The sequence below is a fragment of the Thermobia domestica genome, chromosome 8 (genome assembly GCF_964235325.1).
Source record: "Thermobia domestica chromosome 8, izTheDome1.hap1.1, whole genome shotgun sequence".
Lineage (NCBI taxonomy): Eukaryota > Metazoa > Arthropoda > Insecta > Zygentoma > Lepismatidae > Thermobia > Thermobia domestica.
The window spans coordinates 62,836,278-62,851,395 of record NC_137461.1 but is presented as its reverse complement, the minus strand read 5'-3'; the positions used below and the strand labels follow the sequence as shown (position 1 = coordinate 62,851,395).

General features: G+C 33.6%; 1 protein-coding gene across 3 annotated transcripts in view; it reads right to left on the bottom strand.

The window, feature by feature from the left end:
- RtGEF (Rho-type guanine nucleotide exchange factor) overlaps positions 1 to 15,118 on the bottom strand; it is an 89,540-nt gene that overhangs the window by 52,224 nt on the left and 22,198 nt on the right. For all 3 annotated transcript variants that reach the window (XM_081768546.1, XM_081768544.1, XM_081768545.1), the window contains exons 2-4: positions 4,688 to 4,860; positions 3,271 to 3,397; positions 517 to 697 (exon numbers count right to left, since the gene is read on the bottom strand). In XM_081768546.1, coding sequence (XP_081624672.1) covers positions 517 to 697; positions 3,271 to 3,397; positions 4,688 to 4,789 — 410 coding nt within the window. In that variant the 5' untranslated portion in view covers positions 4,790 to 4,860. The remainder of the gene's footprint in view (positions 1 to 516; positions 698 to 3,270; positions 3,398 to 4,687; positions 4,861 to 15,118) is intronic.

Genomic DNA, 15,118 nt, shown 5'->3' with positions numbered 1-15,118 from the left:
TAAGAATGCTTCCTATTTATGTTGTTGTTTTGAAAAACATAAAGCCATTCTTAGAACTGTAGTGATTCAAATTGTCGCAATTTTATTTGAAAGGAAGTATAATACGAAAGTGGCGTTACGATGAAAAAATTTGCTATCTACACTACTATATGAAAGGCTGAATTGACTACTAACGCCGACTGAAGCTGTTGATTTCAAAAGCTTAAAATTTGGATGATATACTTTTTTTTATGGCATAAGCAAAGAAATAAAAAAAAAAAAAAAAGCTAGTTACAATGTAAATGACGGTTCAAAACTGTGCAGTGGAAATTACTATACCCATTTACATCACACAGTATTTGCTGAAAATAATTTGTGTCTAGGAAGAATACAATGGAGCATACATATATGCTTAAAACATAGCTGAAATTTATATGCTACATAAAGGGGAATTTAAAGTTCCGATTTTAAAAAAAAATGCTTTTTACAATGTAGAAATTTTCGAATGAAACGATGAATAAACTATGATAGACTTACATTTCCGATTTTTCTAAAGGATGAAGGAAGTTCTTTAGGAGTGCTTGAAGTTCTGCTACGTGAGCTCTTTCTGAATCAATCAAGTCTTTAAGCACAAGATTCCTGTAGACTTTCTGCTGGGCAACCAACTCTGGGGGTAATTTCACAGGGGATCCTTTTCCAGCAGGACTAGAAGCAGCTTCTACGAATGAAAATACGTAAATTAATAAATACACTTGTAAATTATTCATTGTAGCTTTGGAAAATTCAAGATTACTAATAAAACTCCAACTGACCAAAGCAGTATACATATAGATTATATATTTGTGTTACAGTTTCGGCTATGTTACATGACTATGTTACATGGCTATGTTACATAGCCGAAACTGTAACACAAATATATAATCTTAAAATATATATACTGCTTTGGTCAGTTGGAGTTTTATTAGTAATAAAATACACACACATCCCTCGTTTTAACGGAGCAAAAAATAGCGGCTAGTGTTGCTGATTTTTCGTATATTCTGTCACGAAGTCTGCAATGGTTAACATTCACAATTACATTACAAAAGAAAGATAAATAATGCATTGCTACAGTTATAATCAAGAACATTATCCAATCTGGCTGTATAAACTACCTGGTGCACTGTAAATACACACTATAATAAATTCAACATTTTTAAGTTTAAAATCAGGGCTTTCAAACTGAATTGGCTGCTCCATATTTTGATCCTAAATCTGTTAATCTGAGGTCTGTAAAATCAAGGAATGAGTATTAAACAGAAACTCAGGATGAAATCATGAATTTATCCATGAGCTCCTACATCAAAGAAGTGCATAGCTACGAAACAACTGAAAAGCAATTAATGTCAGTAATCTCATTGCAGTACTTCTCGGTAAACTTAATCTCAATACACATGATAAAAGAAAAACTAACGATAGTTATAAAAGCAAAATACTTTTAATCGCAGCCCATATTGTAGTAAGATTTTCTCAAGAGTATTCATTAAATTCCATAAAAATCAAAGCATTTTTTGAAATGACTACCATTTAGACTCTCCTCAATAAACTTACGAATCAGCAATGTTTTATTTCGATATTTATTAATATTAAAGGAAAAACGTAATTCAACATCATACGAATACTGGCTGGGAAAACAATGATACTTATTATATTAATGTTGAATGGGAAAAAAATGGTATTTATGAATGTGGAATGAAAAAAATAATAGCTGACCATAGTTTGTATTTATATTCACCTTCAATACTGAGATCTTACAAACAATCAGCAACATCAATCTTCAGATCTTACATTCCTCCTTATAATATAGTTTTCCCCATGACTTTTTCGCGTAATAAGTATAACTAGTCAATGTTTCTTTCTACTTGCTCAAACTATGCATTTTTAATCATTATTTTACAGAATCACTAATCACTATTTTAGAACTGTCCAATTTATTACAACGTTTGGACTTAACTCACTATATGTTACTGAACACTTAAGTTATCTAAAATAGTAAGATAACTGACGATAATGAAATGAAATGAAATGAAATTTTCGAGTTTTACGTCCCACGATTATGCCGGTTAGGCTAAAGGAGACGGTGATGATGAGTAATGAATGAAATGGTGGAATGAAGAAAGTGGGAGGAAACGGGAGAACCCCGAGAAAACCCACGCACACAGTGTTTGTCCACCACAAAGTTCACTTGGCGGAGGCTGGGATCGAACCCGGTACCCCAAGCACCAGAGGTGAACGCTCTACCACTGAGCCACCGCGGCCCCTCTGATGATAATGATACTCTTTTTTCTCGTTGTTATATATAATACAAAAGAGTTTAGTCTGTTTTCTTCTTATTACTAATACAGTAACATGATTAATATTGGGATAACAATAATAATGAAATGTATTATGAAGTTTGTCTACAAGCTGTCTCGTAAAATTCTAAAATGAAATTTCGTGACTTTTTTTTTTTTCCAAACCATAAAATTTCGTAACATTCAAAAACTAATAACAGTACCTATATTCTTCAGCACTTATCTTTATCTTATCTCTACTTTCAAAGGCTTGTTCCTTGGAGTAATAAAAGGTTGGTGTCTTCTCACAGTTAAATAAACTGGTTAGATGCGTAGGTGGTTCCGGCGATGCGATGCGATTTGCATCACCACTGCTCAATGATACTGACAGTCTCAAGAGCGAGTTCCAGTGTGAATTACGCCGAATTTTCATGCATGCGATAGAAGTGTGCTTTGCTTGCGACTTGGTAGCGTCTAAAGCCGACAATAGACATTTTTGGCGGTGAATTTTGACGTTTTATATAATAAAATCTTCCAGCCTGTATTTATATTCGTACAGATAAAAAAATCGTGACCATAAAGCTAAATTTCGTGACTTTTTCTTGACTTTCAGGACCGTTTTCTGATTTCGTGACTTTATCATGACTTTCGTGACTTTCGTGACCGATAGACACCCTGGTCTAGTAGCTAGAGCATCTGCCTTTAATCCAGAGTACGATCCTCGGTGGGTGAGCATCGAATGCATGACCCTAATTTAGATTCCACTTTAAACTGCACATTTCGTTCTACGCAGCCTCGCTGCTAACAAAAGATGTAAATATTAATTAATAATAATAATAAACTTCATGATACATAACAAATTTGTAATAGACAGAATCACACATCAGAAATAAACATTACAAATATATATATATATATATATATATATAAGGCAGATTAAAATAACATCAAAATGTTTAAAAACTCATGCGAAACTCACCTTGCCCTTTGCATTCTTTCACGTAATTAGAAGGAAACCAACCGGTTTTCCCATTTAATGTACCTTCCCACCAACCTCCTTCTTCGACTTGTGTCACAGTGATTACGTCGCCTTTTTTAAAGCATAGCTGTAAGAAAGTTTTAATAACTCTGGATAAACGTTTCCTACGAAAGTACACATTATAAATCTTATTCTGTAACTGAATGCCAAAAGATATTTATGTAACGAGTTATATATATATATATATATATATATATATATATATATATATATATATGTGTGTGTGTGTGTGTGTGTGTGTGTGTGTGTGTGTATTAATGTTCAATGTATTACCTAACGTTAACATCCCAGAGTTAGGCTATTAATTCTCTGAGGCTAAAAGATTGACAAATCCTATATTCTTAAACAACAAATTGAGAAAACTTTTAGCACTACCCACAAAAGCTAGTTCTTGTTGCATGCCAACAAACCCATGTTCTCAACTCAATTTTCTGTAAATAATAATAAAAAATGCCACGTAATTTTCTGAACAGTATTCATGTGTCAACTGACTCGGAAGTTACTTAAGGTATTTGAATATTACAATTATATAGTCAAACATTCCACATGAAAACGTTTAAGTAGCATTGGTATTTTCAGAATAATAGAGAATTAGTCACAATAGAAAAGTACTGTTTTCAGAAATAAACGAAATAGTTTTACTACCTAAGTGGAATGTCTTATATGACTGTCATGAACTTCTGACACTAGTACATAGCATTAATACTGAAACGATGCTATTTGATAAACATACTTCAGAAGGAAAAAATTACAAGCAAGAATTAACTAGCAGTTACCACTGAAGGTATAATTCCGGTATTACCTTTTGGAAAATAATACATCTCGGAACAACCTGAATTCACTCAATCTTACCACTAAGGATTACTACCAGCGACATTTCCTCTCGATAACAATATAAACTGTTACTTTATTTGAGCTAAAAGTTACTTTCTTGACATGTGGACAATTAACTTGTTGTGTCTTTTTAAGAAGAAATAAAAGAAAGAAATGGTTATTTTTTATTTATTTGAATGAATTTCTGTTACTGGTGAGATTCTATGACTAAAATAATTAGAATTAGAACTGGATGTAAATTTACTTAGCATCACTATGGATTAGAATCTTATTACAATGAAAATAAAAGTAGTAATTGAACTTGATTACTACATTTTGTTGAGGCAAAATACCATTAAAACTATTATTATTTTAACAACGAAATATTAAAAAAAAAATAAATAAAAAAGGAAGAAAAAGTGTATTTTTTTACTATGAAAAACTCATTCACATGTCAAATTAACAACTATTTTAAGATTCTCGAGATAAACTACTAAGAAATTATTGATTAAATAGTACTACAGGAAACAATATAAACATTTACCTCATCATTGTTCTTTCCTTTGAAGGCATATATGGCCTGAACAAGAAACGGGCTATCGCTAGCCATATTGCATCCTTTACTCCTACTTTTCAACTTCAACATCAAAGCTTCCTATTTCTGTACCTTGATTTATACATTCCACAATACATTCTGACACCTTACACCTTAAGCACCTGAAAGCAAGAATAGAAATAAGAAGGAAATTAGTTGTCCAGTTAGAACTTAAATGGATAGTATACGTATATGTTTATGTTCAAAACACTTCTACTCTCATTTGCAACAAGAATGGAAGTCTAGATCATCTTTCAATTATTTTTTTGGGAACATGTGAAACTTTCCTTCCTTCGACTTGCCGCAGCGAAAACAAATTAATTTTTGATAATAACAGAAATTATTTTTTTCAAGAACTAGTACATGTCAGTCATTAACGTAAAAAGTGATTTACTAAATAACTTCCCCTTCATCGTTTAAACTCGAATTATTAAATCTTAACCACTTGCTGCATTTTTTTCTCGATAAAAATATAGATTTTATTTATGAAAATTGTCTAAAAAAAAGCTCTAAAGCTTATAATATATATATTTTTTTTTTTAATTTTTGGACTTAATTCAAATTAAAATTACGATTTTACTGTGCATTTCTAACGATTTTTTCACGAATTTTCCGAAATATCCATAACGTCTGTATATCTCGCTAAAGCAACAAAATTCAAATGTTGACTCAAATATCTACAAAATAATCGTTTTCTGATTTTAATATATTCCTATGTTTTTCTTCTAAACTCTGGCTCGAAACACATGATCTGGCACGAAATATTACCTCTACATTAAAGGCAACTACAGAAAATGACAACACATAATAGTATCATATACTAAATGTCACGCAAAAAACCCTGCAAATATTTGTCCTGATGATGCTTTTCCTACAGTTGTATAATCACACTCAGGGATCTTTTCAATTGGATTGGAACCTGGACTGTAAATGAAAGCGCACATATAAATATGCCTCAATATAGAGGGTATTTACATGTTAATTATGAACAAAAGCATCCGTAAACACTATTTTTAAAAAAAGTCCTTCCTGTTGGTCTAGTGGCTAGCGCGAGTGCCTTTCCTGCACAGGGCCCCGGGCTGATCTCCGGTGGGAAAACCTTGAAGTTTGAACGCATTATGCTGATTCGGATTACAGCTAAAACTGTTTAGGTTCGAATTTCACATAGTTTTGGTGTACGGACAGACGCTAAACTCAAACTATCAGTAAACAAAAGACACTAACTTAAGAGAAAAATGTTTTGTCATCAGAGTTTGGAAGTGACTTCTTTTTTCTTTGAATCTTAAGAAGAAAAACACGCACTAGACAGCAAAATACTATTATGTGTTGTGTTCGGTCATCTTGAATGGCTGCTAGAATGTTGTAACAACAGAATGTCTTTTCTTTCCTTTCTCCGTTAAGTTTACTCATGTCACTATCTTCACTTTTTTTTTTTTTTTTACTACTTTTACACATTCTTCATTATTAAACTTTTTTAAATAGATACACCAACCTAATCACGTGTGGATCTCACCCTCTCCCGAACAACAGATGCTACTCGATACACCAAAGAATCTACGCCGTATACACGTATTTCAACGATTAGTCCATTGTTGGTAGCAACTTTTACAGTTTTTATGTAATATTACTAAGAACTGTCTCTTGAAGAAAAGATATAAGTTATATGATGCCATATTTTGGGACTATGGGGGTTGGCAGACCTGTGGTATTTTGTATTTGGTCAAATATTCATGAATGAGAAGAGCACTAAGGATGAGAATGATCGTGGTGAATCTGCTAGAACGCTGATCTCCACCGCAATACGGTCTCTTGCGACAACATGGTGTCGTGAAGACAAGGACATCGACATATTGAGTGATTGGTATCCAGAATGGACTTATGGTGGTTAAAAAAAATAATATCTCACTTTACATTTGGCCCATTGTTTCTTCCACGATCATTGAGAGTATTGAGATTGTTAATTTGATGACTGAGTTTGGTCATTCCGATACACTCACGTCCTGTCACCAATAATAACTGATCTCGTGAAACTGGGATTGTAGTTGGAATATTTAAGCAAATTTGTGACAACTTCGCTCGTCTTCAATTAGAATAATAATTCCAAATATTTGCATCGCTCCGATGCCACTTTACACACCACACGAAATAAAAAATACACTGTTAGCTAAATTTACTTAGTTACTCGCTTGTATTATCATATGATCAGAAAAGGATCTTCTGACAAATTGGTACATATGCAACGGAGAACGAGAAAGAGAAGTTCAATACTTCTTGAGAGGTGTGTGTATATATATATATATATATATATATATGCATGCGCCTCTCACGAAGTATTGAAAATATATGCAAAATGATGAAACATTCCACATATCATAAAGCCATCTTTCACTCCAATATGTAAACAAAAAGGATGATTTGTAATTATTACCAACGCGACAGATATGTACTGGACCGAAAAAATCAAAAGTTGCCCAATTAAATAGCACTAGGTGTCAAAAGTTGTGTATTGGCTAGTACAACATTTGTGAATTTTTTCATAATTTTTGTACTTCATTTTCATTTCCCGCAAGGGCCTCAAAATTTTGCAATTTTTATGAAAATTTGATTTTTTTTAAAAAAAATATTGATTTTTTTTAAAGCTGCCCAATGAAATTGAACTAGGTGTCAAAAGTTGGATAATGACTAGATTGACTACACCATTCATGATTTTAAAAATAATTTACATCTTCATTCCCCGCAAGGGCCTGAAATTTCGTAGTTTTTATGGTAAATTTTGAAATTCCAGTTAAGATATTAAAAAAAGTTTTAAAATCCGCCAAATCATTTCACACTTGCTTAAAAAACAGTTGTGTTCACTACCATACCACCTATGGTTTTGAAATAATTTTTGTGCTTTATCTTATTACCTGCAGAGGCTTTAAGAATTAATGGAATGAATATAACAAAACAGTAACATGATTGTCCTCCACCAATTCTACTGCCTGAAATGGTAATGGGCACTCCTTGAATCAGAGTGGGTTTCTACCATTGAACCACTGTGCATCTTAAGTTCAAAAAGAGAGAGCCATCGGAGTAAAATATTTATTTAACTACTGAATTGCATAGGCAGAGAAAGACGTTGTTATTAAATTTTAATTATGAAGGGAAACAATCATGATCTCTCTTTCATTAATCATAGTCAGGGCCGTGCTGTGGGAGGGGAGGGCGAGCGAGGCGACGGCCCCGGGCGCCGAAGTAAGGGGCGAAAAATTCGGGAGAAAGAAGGAAAAAAGACAGGAAAAACTGTTTGGAATATGAGTATGGGGGCGCCGTCGTATACTCTCGCCCCGGGCGCTGATTTTCCACGGCACGGCCCTGACCATAGTGTACTGCACAAATACGTATTATAGATATTGCGTGGTTTCTTGAGACTCCAGTGAAATTCTTCCTTCTTGCAAAGGAACAGGGCAAAAACATTACTTCTTGTCACAAAAATCTGTCGTCGTTGAAGATGTGAACCCTTGTATGTCCAGATTTTGCGATTTTGAGTTTTTGGCGTAAACCTGATGAGAAATAATAACCCAGGTTCTAGCAAACCCTTGTGTGTGTCACAAGACATTAACTGCTGACAAACAATCAACTACAGCGTTTGCTTGCATGTCGATTATTGGCAACTTCAGGTGATACCTCATATGCCAGTGAGTTCAATGTATTATATCCATATGTGCTGTGACGAGAGCAGCTGTATCAGCGTGTTTTTAAAGGATAAAACATCTTTTAGAAGGTATGAAATGTTAATATTGTGAATAGATATAGTGGCCTGAAAAACTAACAAATTGGACATACGAGGTATCACATCATCAGCGACGTGATGCAACTAATTTTAGAATGAAATGAAAACGGCAGTACTATTTTGCGTTAGGTAAAAGTTTTCTCAATTCCTCTTGTTACATTTTGATTCAGTAAAGGTCAGAGCTCAACTCGCGTGCAATACCTGTAATATGTTTTAACAGAGAAAAATCGCCGGTGGTCAGTTTGAGCCATGCCAAAGAGTTTACTTTTTTAAAAACATGTACAAATTACAACCATCCTTAAGCAATACTTGAAGAGTGTTCACTAGTCCTGCATCCATTTTGGTGACTTTTTCATGTACTATAGAAATTAATCACAGAAATCGTTAAAATCATCCTTTTGATTTTTGCAACGTTTTGAACAACGTGAAAAGTGGATACTGAACTAACGAGTACTATTATTGAAGAAAATACAATACACCAAATATAAAGCAGCATAGCAAGTTCCGAAAGACACTCTGTCGTTCAAACAGCAACATATACGGGAGAGATTTCCGCTTCCCGCCTTACCTCTTCTAGAACTCCCTTTGAAAACCAGAGGCACAGCGCACGATCGTTCTTCGGACAATTATTATAATGTTTTTTACAGCAATATACTTATCCACTTCTAATAAGTATGTGCAAACGTCACACATGAAAAACCATTATCCATTGCTTCCCGAATACAGCTATTTCTAGTCTGTTCATCAGATAGTTCAGTGAAGCTTAGAAATTCTTGGCAATGCTCCATTTCAAGACAGAAAGAGTTGGCCAACTGCCAAAAGAAATAACATCTGTTCCTCACCTGAATAAAAGAAAAAAATAGGAAACTCTCCACTTTTCCGCCTCTTCCTTCTTTCTTTCGCATGAACCAATCCATAAGCGGTCAATTAAGCATCAACTGCATTATCAAAATAAACTTTACAATAACTGCAAGGTTATTGATCTCACACAGTTGCAAACTAACAGGCGATTTCACATAGCCCATTTTGTTCCGTAACGGTAATTATTTTTTCGTATTAATTTGGCAACAGAACAGTGCGACAGTCATTATAGTCAGACGGTCTTGGAATCAAACAGTGATCTTGGAGGGAAAAAGTGAAAGAGGAGGAGGGAGGGAAAAACCTCCCCCTAATTTGTTAGGGATGCTCAAAACAGTATTTTCATTTACTTATTCCTGGATAACGGTCTACGAAGTTTTTCCTCTAAAATGCAAAAACATGTAATCATTTTGTAAAATGTAAATAACATGATCTTATGTACAGAACTCTAAAAATAAAAGCTTTAAAAACACAAAGAAATAGCTTTTAATCTATAAACACGAGTGCGGATTGCAAGAAATATATGTATACACTTGCATTAATACGATTAACTAACTCTGAAGACCGAATCACTGATTAATGACATGTTTTCAAAGCTCGTGAGATCACACAGCCCATAACAAAACGAATACCCAAAGCTCAAGTTCCATTTTCGAAATAAATAAACAAAATTCTATACTTTAAAATAAATTTTAAAAATATAAAAGCAATTGAAGAACAAAAGAAAACTACGTAAGCCTCAGAGTGTATTTCACAGATTTTAAGGTGCGCGGGGTTCCTGGTTCGATTCCAGCTCGCGCCAAGTGAGCTTTGTAGTTGACAAGCATCGTATGTGTGAGTTTTTTCGGCGTTCTCCCATTTCCTCCCACTTTCTTCATTTTATCATTTCATTCGTTTAACATAATCATTGCCTCCTTTAGCCTACATGGTATAATCATAGAACGTAAAACTGAAGGATTTACGTAATTTCATTTCAATTACAGATTTTAAAGCTGTAAACTTGTCAATCTTTTATATATACTAGTACAGTACTTATCGCCACCACTGTTAAACTTATAATTAATATAAATTTTAATGTCATGTGCAGATAATAAATTATGCACACCCAACTACTGTAGACTACGAAAGCATTAACCTTATGCAACATAATATAATAGGAACAAGAGTTGTAAACATTTGACGGAAACGACAAAACTTCCGACTCTCTGACTACAAAAATTTTCTCCCTGGTCCGAAGGCATTGGAGAATTGTGTTCTCATTTTTCATAATTAGCAAATAAGTGCAACATCTGAACTATAATGAATCCTACCATATCTTCAATGTAAAACTGTGACGCACGTTTCGTGTTGCATCTGACATCTTAATTTATTTGACTAAGTTCTTAGATGTGATACTTACCTAAGTAGTTTTTTGAAATAAAGCTTTTAAAAAAATGCTTATAACTTTGTCTTTACTCGTTCGTAATGCGCACCCTAGTATTCAACACTAAAATACTTCAGATGTACATTGCCCCGCCCGTCTCAGTTACGTTATTAACTGTTGTAAAGGAGTCCAAAGTTGAATGTTTGTTATACTGTAGCGTTCTTAATTTGTAACACTGAATAATAAATATAGTACTGTAAATTTTCGTTTAACATTTTGTTTTCAAATAACCTAATGCAGTGCTATTTGAAAAACTTTCAACTTTACGTTGAGTTTGCAGCACTGTTGATCTGGTTGTATTACCGAGTGTGTCAACTTATATTTCGCTGTTAATATTTTCACCGTACAGAACCTATATAAGGGTATCATTTCTCTTGAACCGCCCTTGTAACTTTGAAACTAATAAATAAAATTTGATGACATTTACTAGCATGCAAATATCTACAGGAAATCTTGTCTTTCATAATATGCAATACCACCCGATTAATAATGTTACCAACTCATCACGAAGTTATATATTTTAAATTGTACTACGTCAAGTTATTATATATTTAAAATCTACACTAGAGTATCCAAATTTAAGGGAAAAAAAAAGAACACTTGATGATAAACTGACATAATTTGACAGGTCACATAAAAATAGTCAATGTTGCTTGTATGTTGTTATTCAAGCCAGTGAGGAAGAAATTTCTAGTTTTCAAAATAGTTAGTTTTATTTGTTTAAGCTTATTCCAATTTTAATTTTTATATAATCTTTTTAACATTCAACTGGAACTAGAATTAGGGCTCTTTTATTTTTTGATGACTGAATTTCTTGTAGACTAATTGGTTTCTTCTTCAATTACATAACATGTATAGACGCAGTTGGGTTGCATGGACGAAAGCGACGAAATGGGACCGCGATGTTTTAACATGATGCCAACGGTTCGGCGAACATGCAATATGGACCGTTGGTGACTGCAAAGTGTGATTATATATATATATATATATATATATATATATATATATATATATATATATATATATATATACAAACACAAATAAAAAAAAGGCGAGTTTCGTTTCATAATTGGAAGAGGTTACAGGATAAAGGTGGTATGTAACAAATTGTACATTTCGGAAAAACTGACTTTCACAACTATGTTAACATACCCCTTTCATCGTTTCCAAATCTCTTCACTCGGACGAGGATTCGCTAAATAATGTGTTACGTAGCATACTTAACATATAACGCGTGCATGAGCCGCCAGAATGAAATGTTTCGAAAAATGTAACATAACACCTTTATCCTCTAAAGCGCTTTAATTGTGAAACTAGGATAGTCTTCCAAACTATGTGTATTCTATACTGAAACAGATTTGTATAGCTGTTGACTGTAATACAGAGATATTGTAAGATGAAACCTATTAAACAGTAAATTTCTATCACGTCTTAGTTGTTACGGTACAGAAAAAGTTTGAATTTTTTCTTTAAGACGCTGAATCGATACCAAAAATGCACTTGTCGTTATCTATTACAGTTTGCGTTCTATAGCGATCAACGTTGAACCTGGAAACGACTGATTTCTACCATTTTCCGTTTGAATAGAGAGTTAACGAAGGAGATGGAGCCTCTTCTTTGGACGCTGAATCGATTACGGAAAACCGCTTCTCGATATATATCTTACCGTTTTTGCTCCATGTAATTCAATATTAAAACTGAAAGTACTAGTTAATTTCAGCCGCTGCCGGTTTTGATAGTGTTACGGGTGGTTATGATAGACTTTTCTTGAGATGGATTCCAGAAGACTGCTTGTAGCTGTCTATTATCGTTTTTGTCCTATCGTGATCGATTCCACAAAATTGTTTGTAGTTATCTATTATCGTTTTTGTTTTATTGTGTTCAACGCTGAAATCGGAAACGGATTGATTTCTACCACTTTCGGTTTCAAGAGATGGTTAAATGGAAATGGAACATATTCTTGCAAGGCTGAGTAGTTTGAAAGAAAAAAGTTATATATATATATATATATATATATATATATATATATATATATATCTATATCTATATATATCTTACCGTATTTGCTGATACCTGTCGACAGACAGACGGACGGATACAGTCATTCTAATAAGACTTAAGGCACTTACGTATAGCATAGTTTGCAAGTCTAAAAAGTATACGCAGTAAATATAATGCATAATGTCTATTTTATTTTTGGCTGCATCAGTCAAATGCTATACAATATATTGACGTAAAATATACATAAGTTCTTATTTTCTTTAAATATACATAAGTTCTTATTTTCTTTCTTCTTTCTTTGTTTTTCCTTCTTTTACCACTGGAAACCTGTTAGTTAAATACCAAACAGGAGAACATGATAATAAATATTTTTATGACCACAATTTAAGTTATCTCTATTTAAACGAGAATGTATTTGATATTGCACACATGTGAAATATTTTGAGGATCGAATCCTAATTGGTTTCTACGAACATGTGATGAATCACGGTTGTTGACGCTATTTTGTTGTATCTGATGTAACCTTAGCAAAGCAACAAATCTTTCTCTCACAAGCACGTGCGTTCTATTATTGAGCATCATTAGGAAATTCGGCCATGTGCCCGAGTAAAAGATACAGCCACGTGGAAAGTTTTTAATGTTCTTAAACTGAGAGCATTTTCTTTGTAAGTTGTTGTAAGTTTGTAAGTCAGGAGGCTCAATGTATAGCGGACTTCATTTCAATGGTATACAAATCCCAGATAGGATAAGCCAAAATATAATATACCTCCTCCACGCTTCATTCTATCAGTCATTAGTAAATATACTATAGTGATCAATTAATAAATATTGTCTCATTACAAACAAAAATATTCTTCTAACATTTAGAGATACAAATCTACATCATCTTTAATTCAATCTGAGCTCCTTCGTGAACAAGCGGTTAGCTTACGCACCTTTGGCGTGGGAGACCCAGGTTCGGTTCCCGGTGAGAGCTCATTTAGTTCGGATCCGACGTTAATCATTAGGTCCACGTCTCATATAGCCTCGCTGTTGAACGGGACGTTAAAATCAATTCAAATAATTAATTCAACCTGATGATCAACATTTTGATAAGATTTACTTTATCTCATATAAAATTCTGATAGTGTACAAGTCAGAATGCAATGTGCTGAATTAGCATATAATCTATGGTAAGTACGTGTTAACTTAAGCTTTATAACTCCTGTAGTAAAACACAATGTTTCTAGAATATCTTCGAGTATCGAGAGGGTAAAGATAAGTAAATATACAAATTTTCCCAGAACTCGATACGAGTTCTTGAGAGCATTACTCGGCGACGTATGAAACACAGAGTTAGTTTGATAGCACCAATGATTTATCCCGTGACATGCTCCCATGTGTAAGAAATACAGTTGTTACAGGTAAGTTAATCAGTTAAGGTATTAGTAACAGCGAAGAATCACAGGTAAGTAATTTTTAGTAGCAGTAGTAGTAGCTACTCTATCATTTCAATAATATAGGTAAGTATAAGATAGCGTTAATTTGCCATAAGCAGACAACTGAGATACGTTACAGGTAAGTTAACTCTGGATGGCTTAGGAATTGGTATTACTTAAGAGTGTTTTGTTTTAGAACCAGTAAACTTTCTACGTATACCTATGACAATCAACATAAACAGGATCCATCGTAACTGACCAAAGTATCTTCTTTATACATGAGCATTTATTTATACTCGAATTATATAATCACTCCTAGAACACAGCATATTGAACTCGTGAAGTTGCATCTAATACCAAAATGGTCAGATTTACTTAGCGCATATTTATGACTTAGTAAACAGGCTGTACACGCCTTACTGCTTTCATATTTTCATTTAGTCACACAATGCGTTTGTCTTTCAAGTGGAAGCTTTCGAAATGTTGGTGTGGAGAAGAATGGGGAGAGTTAGCTAGATCGAGCGGAAAACGAATGAGAAATGGTCGGGGAAATAAAGAATAATTTTAAGAAGAGAAAGAGAAACTGGTTGGGACATTGGATAAGAAGGAACTGTATTATGAGGACGTGCTAGAGGGTATGATGGCAGGAAACAGAGGAAAGGGCGAAGAAGACTACAATGAATGGACGATATCAAAACAGAAAAATCGTACGTGAAGACGAAGAGATTAGTGGAACATCGTGAAGCATGGAAGCTTCTCAGTTGCAGCAAGTGACCTGTCAATAATGGAAGAATGATGACGATGATGTTGCATTTGTCTTTAAGTAAGTTACTCGAATTCTTACATTAAGTTTCATAATAAATAATGTTATGCTATTGTGCATAGGAAAATTCTGTGCTAGTTTGCAT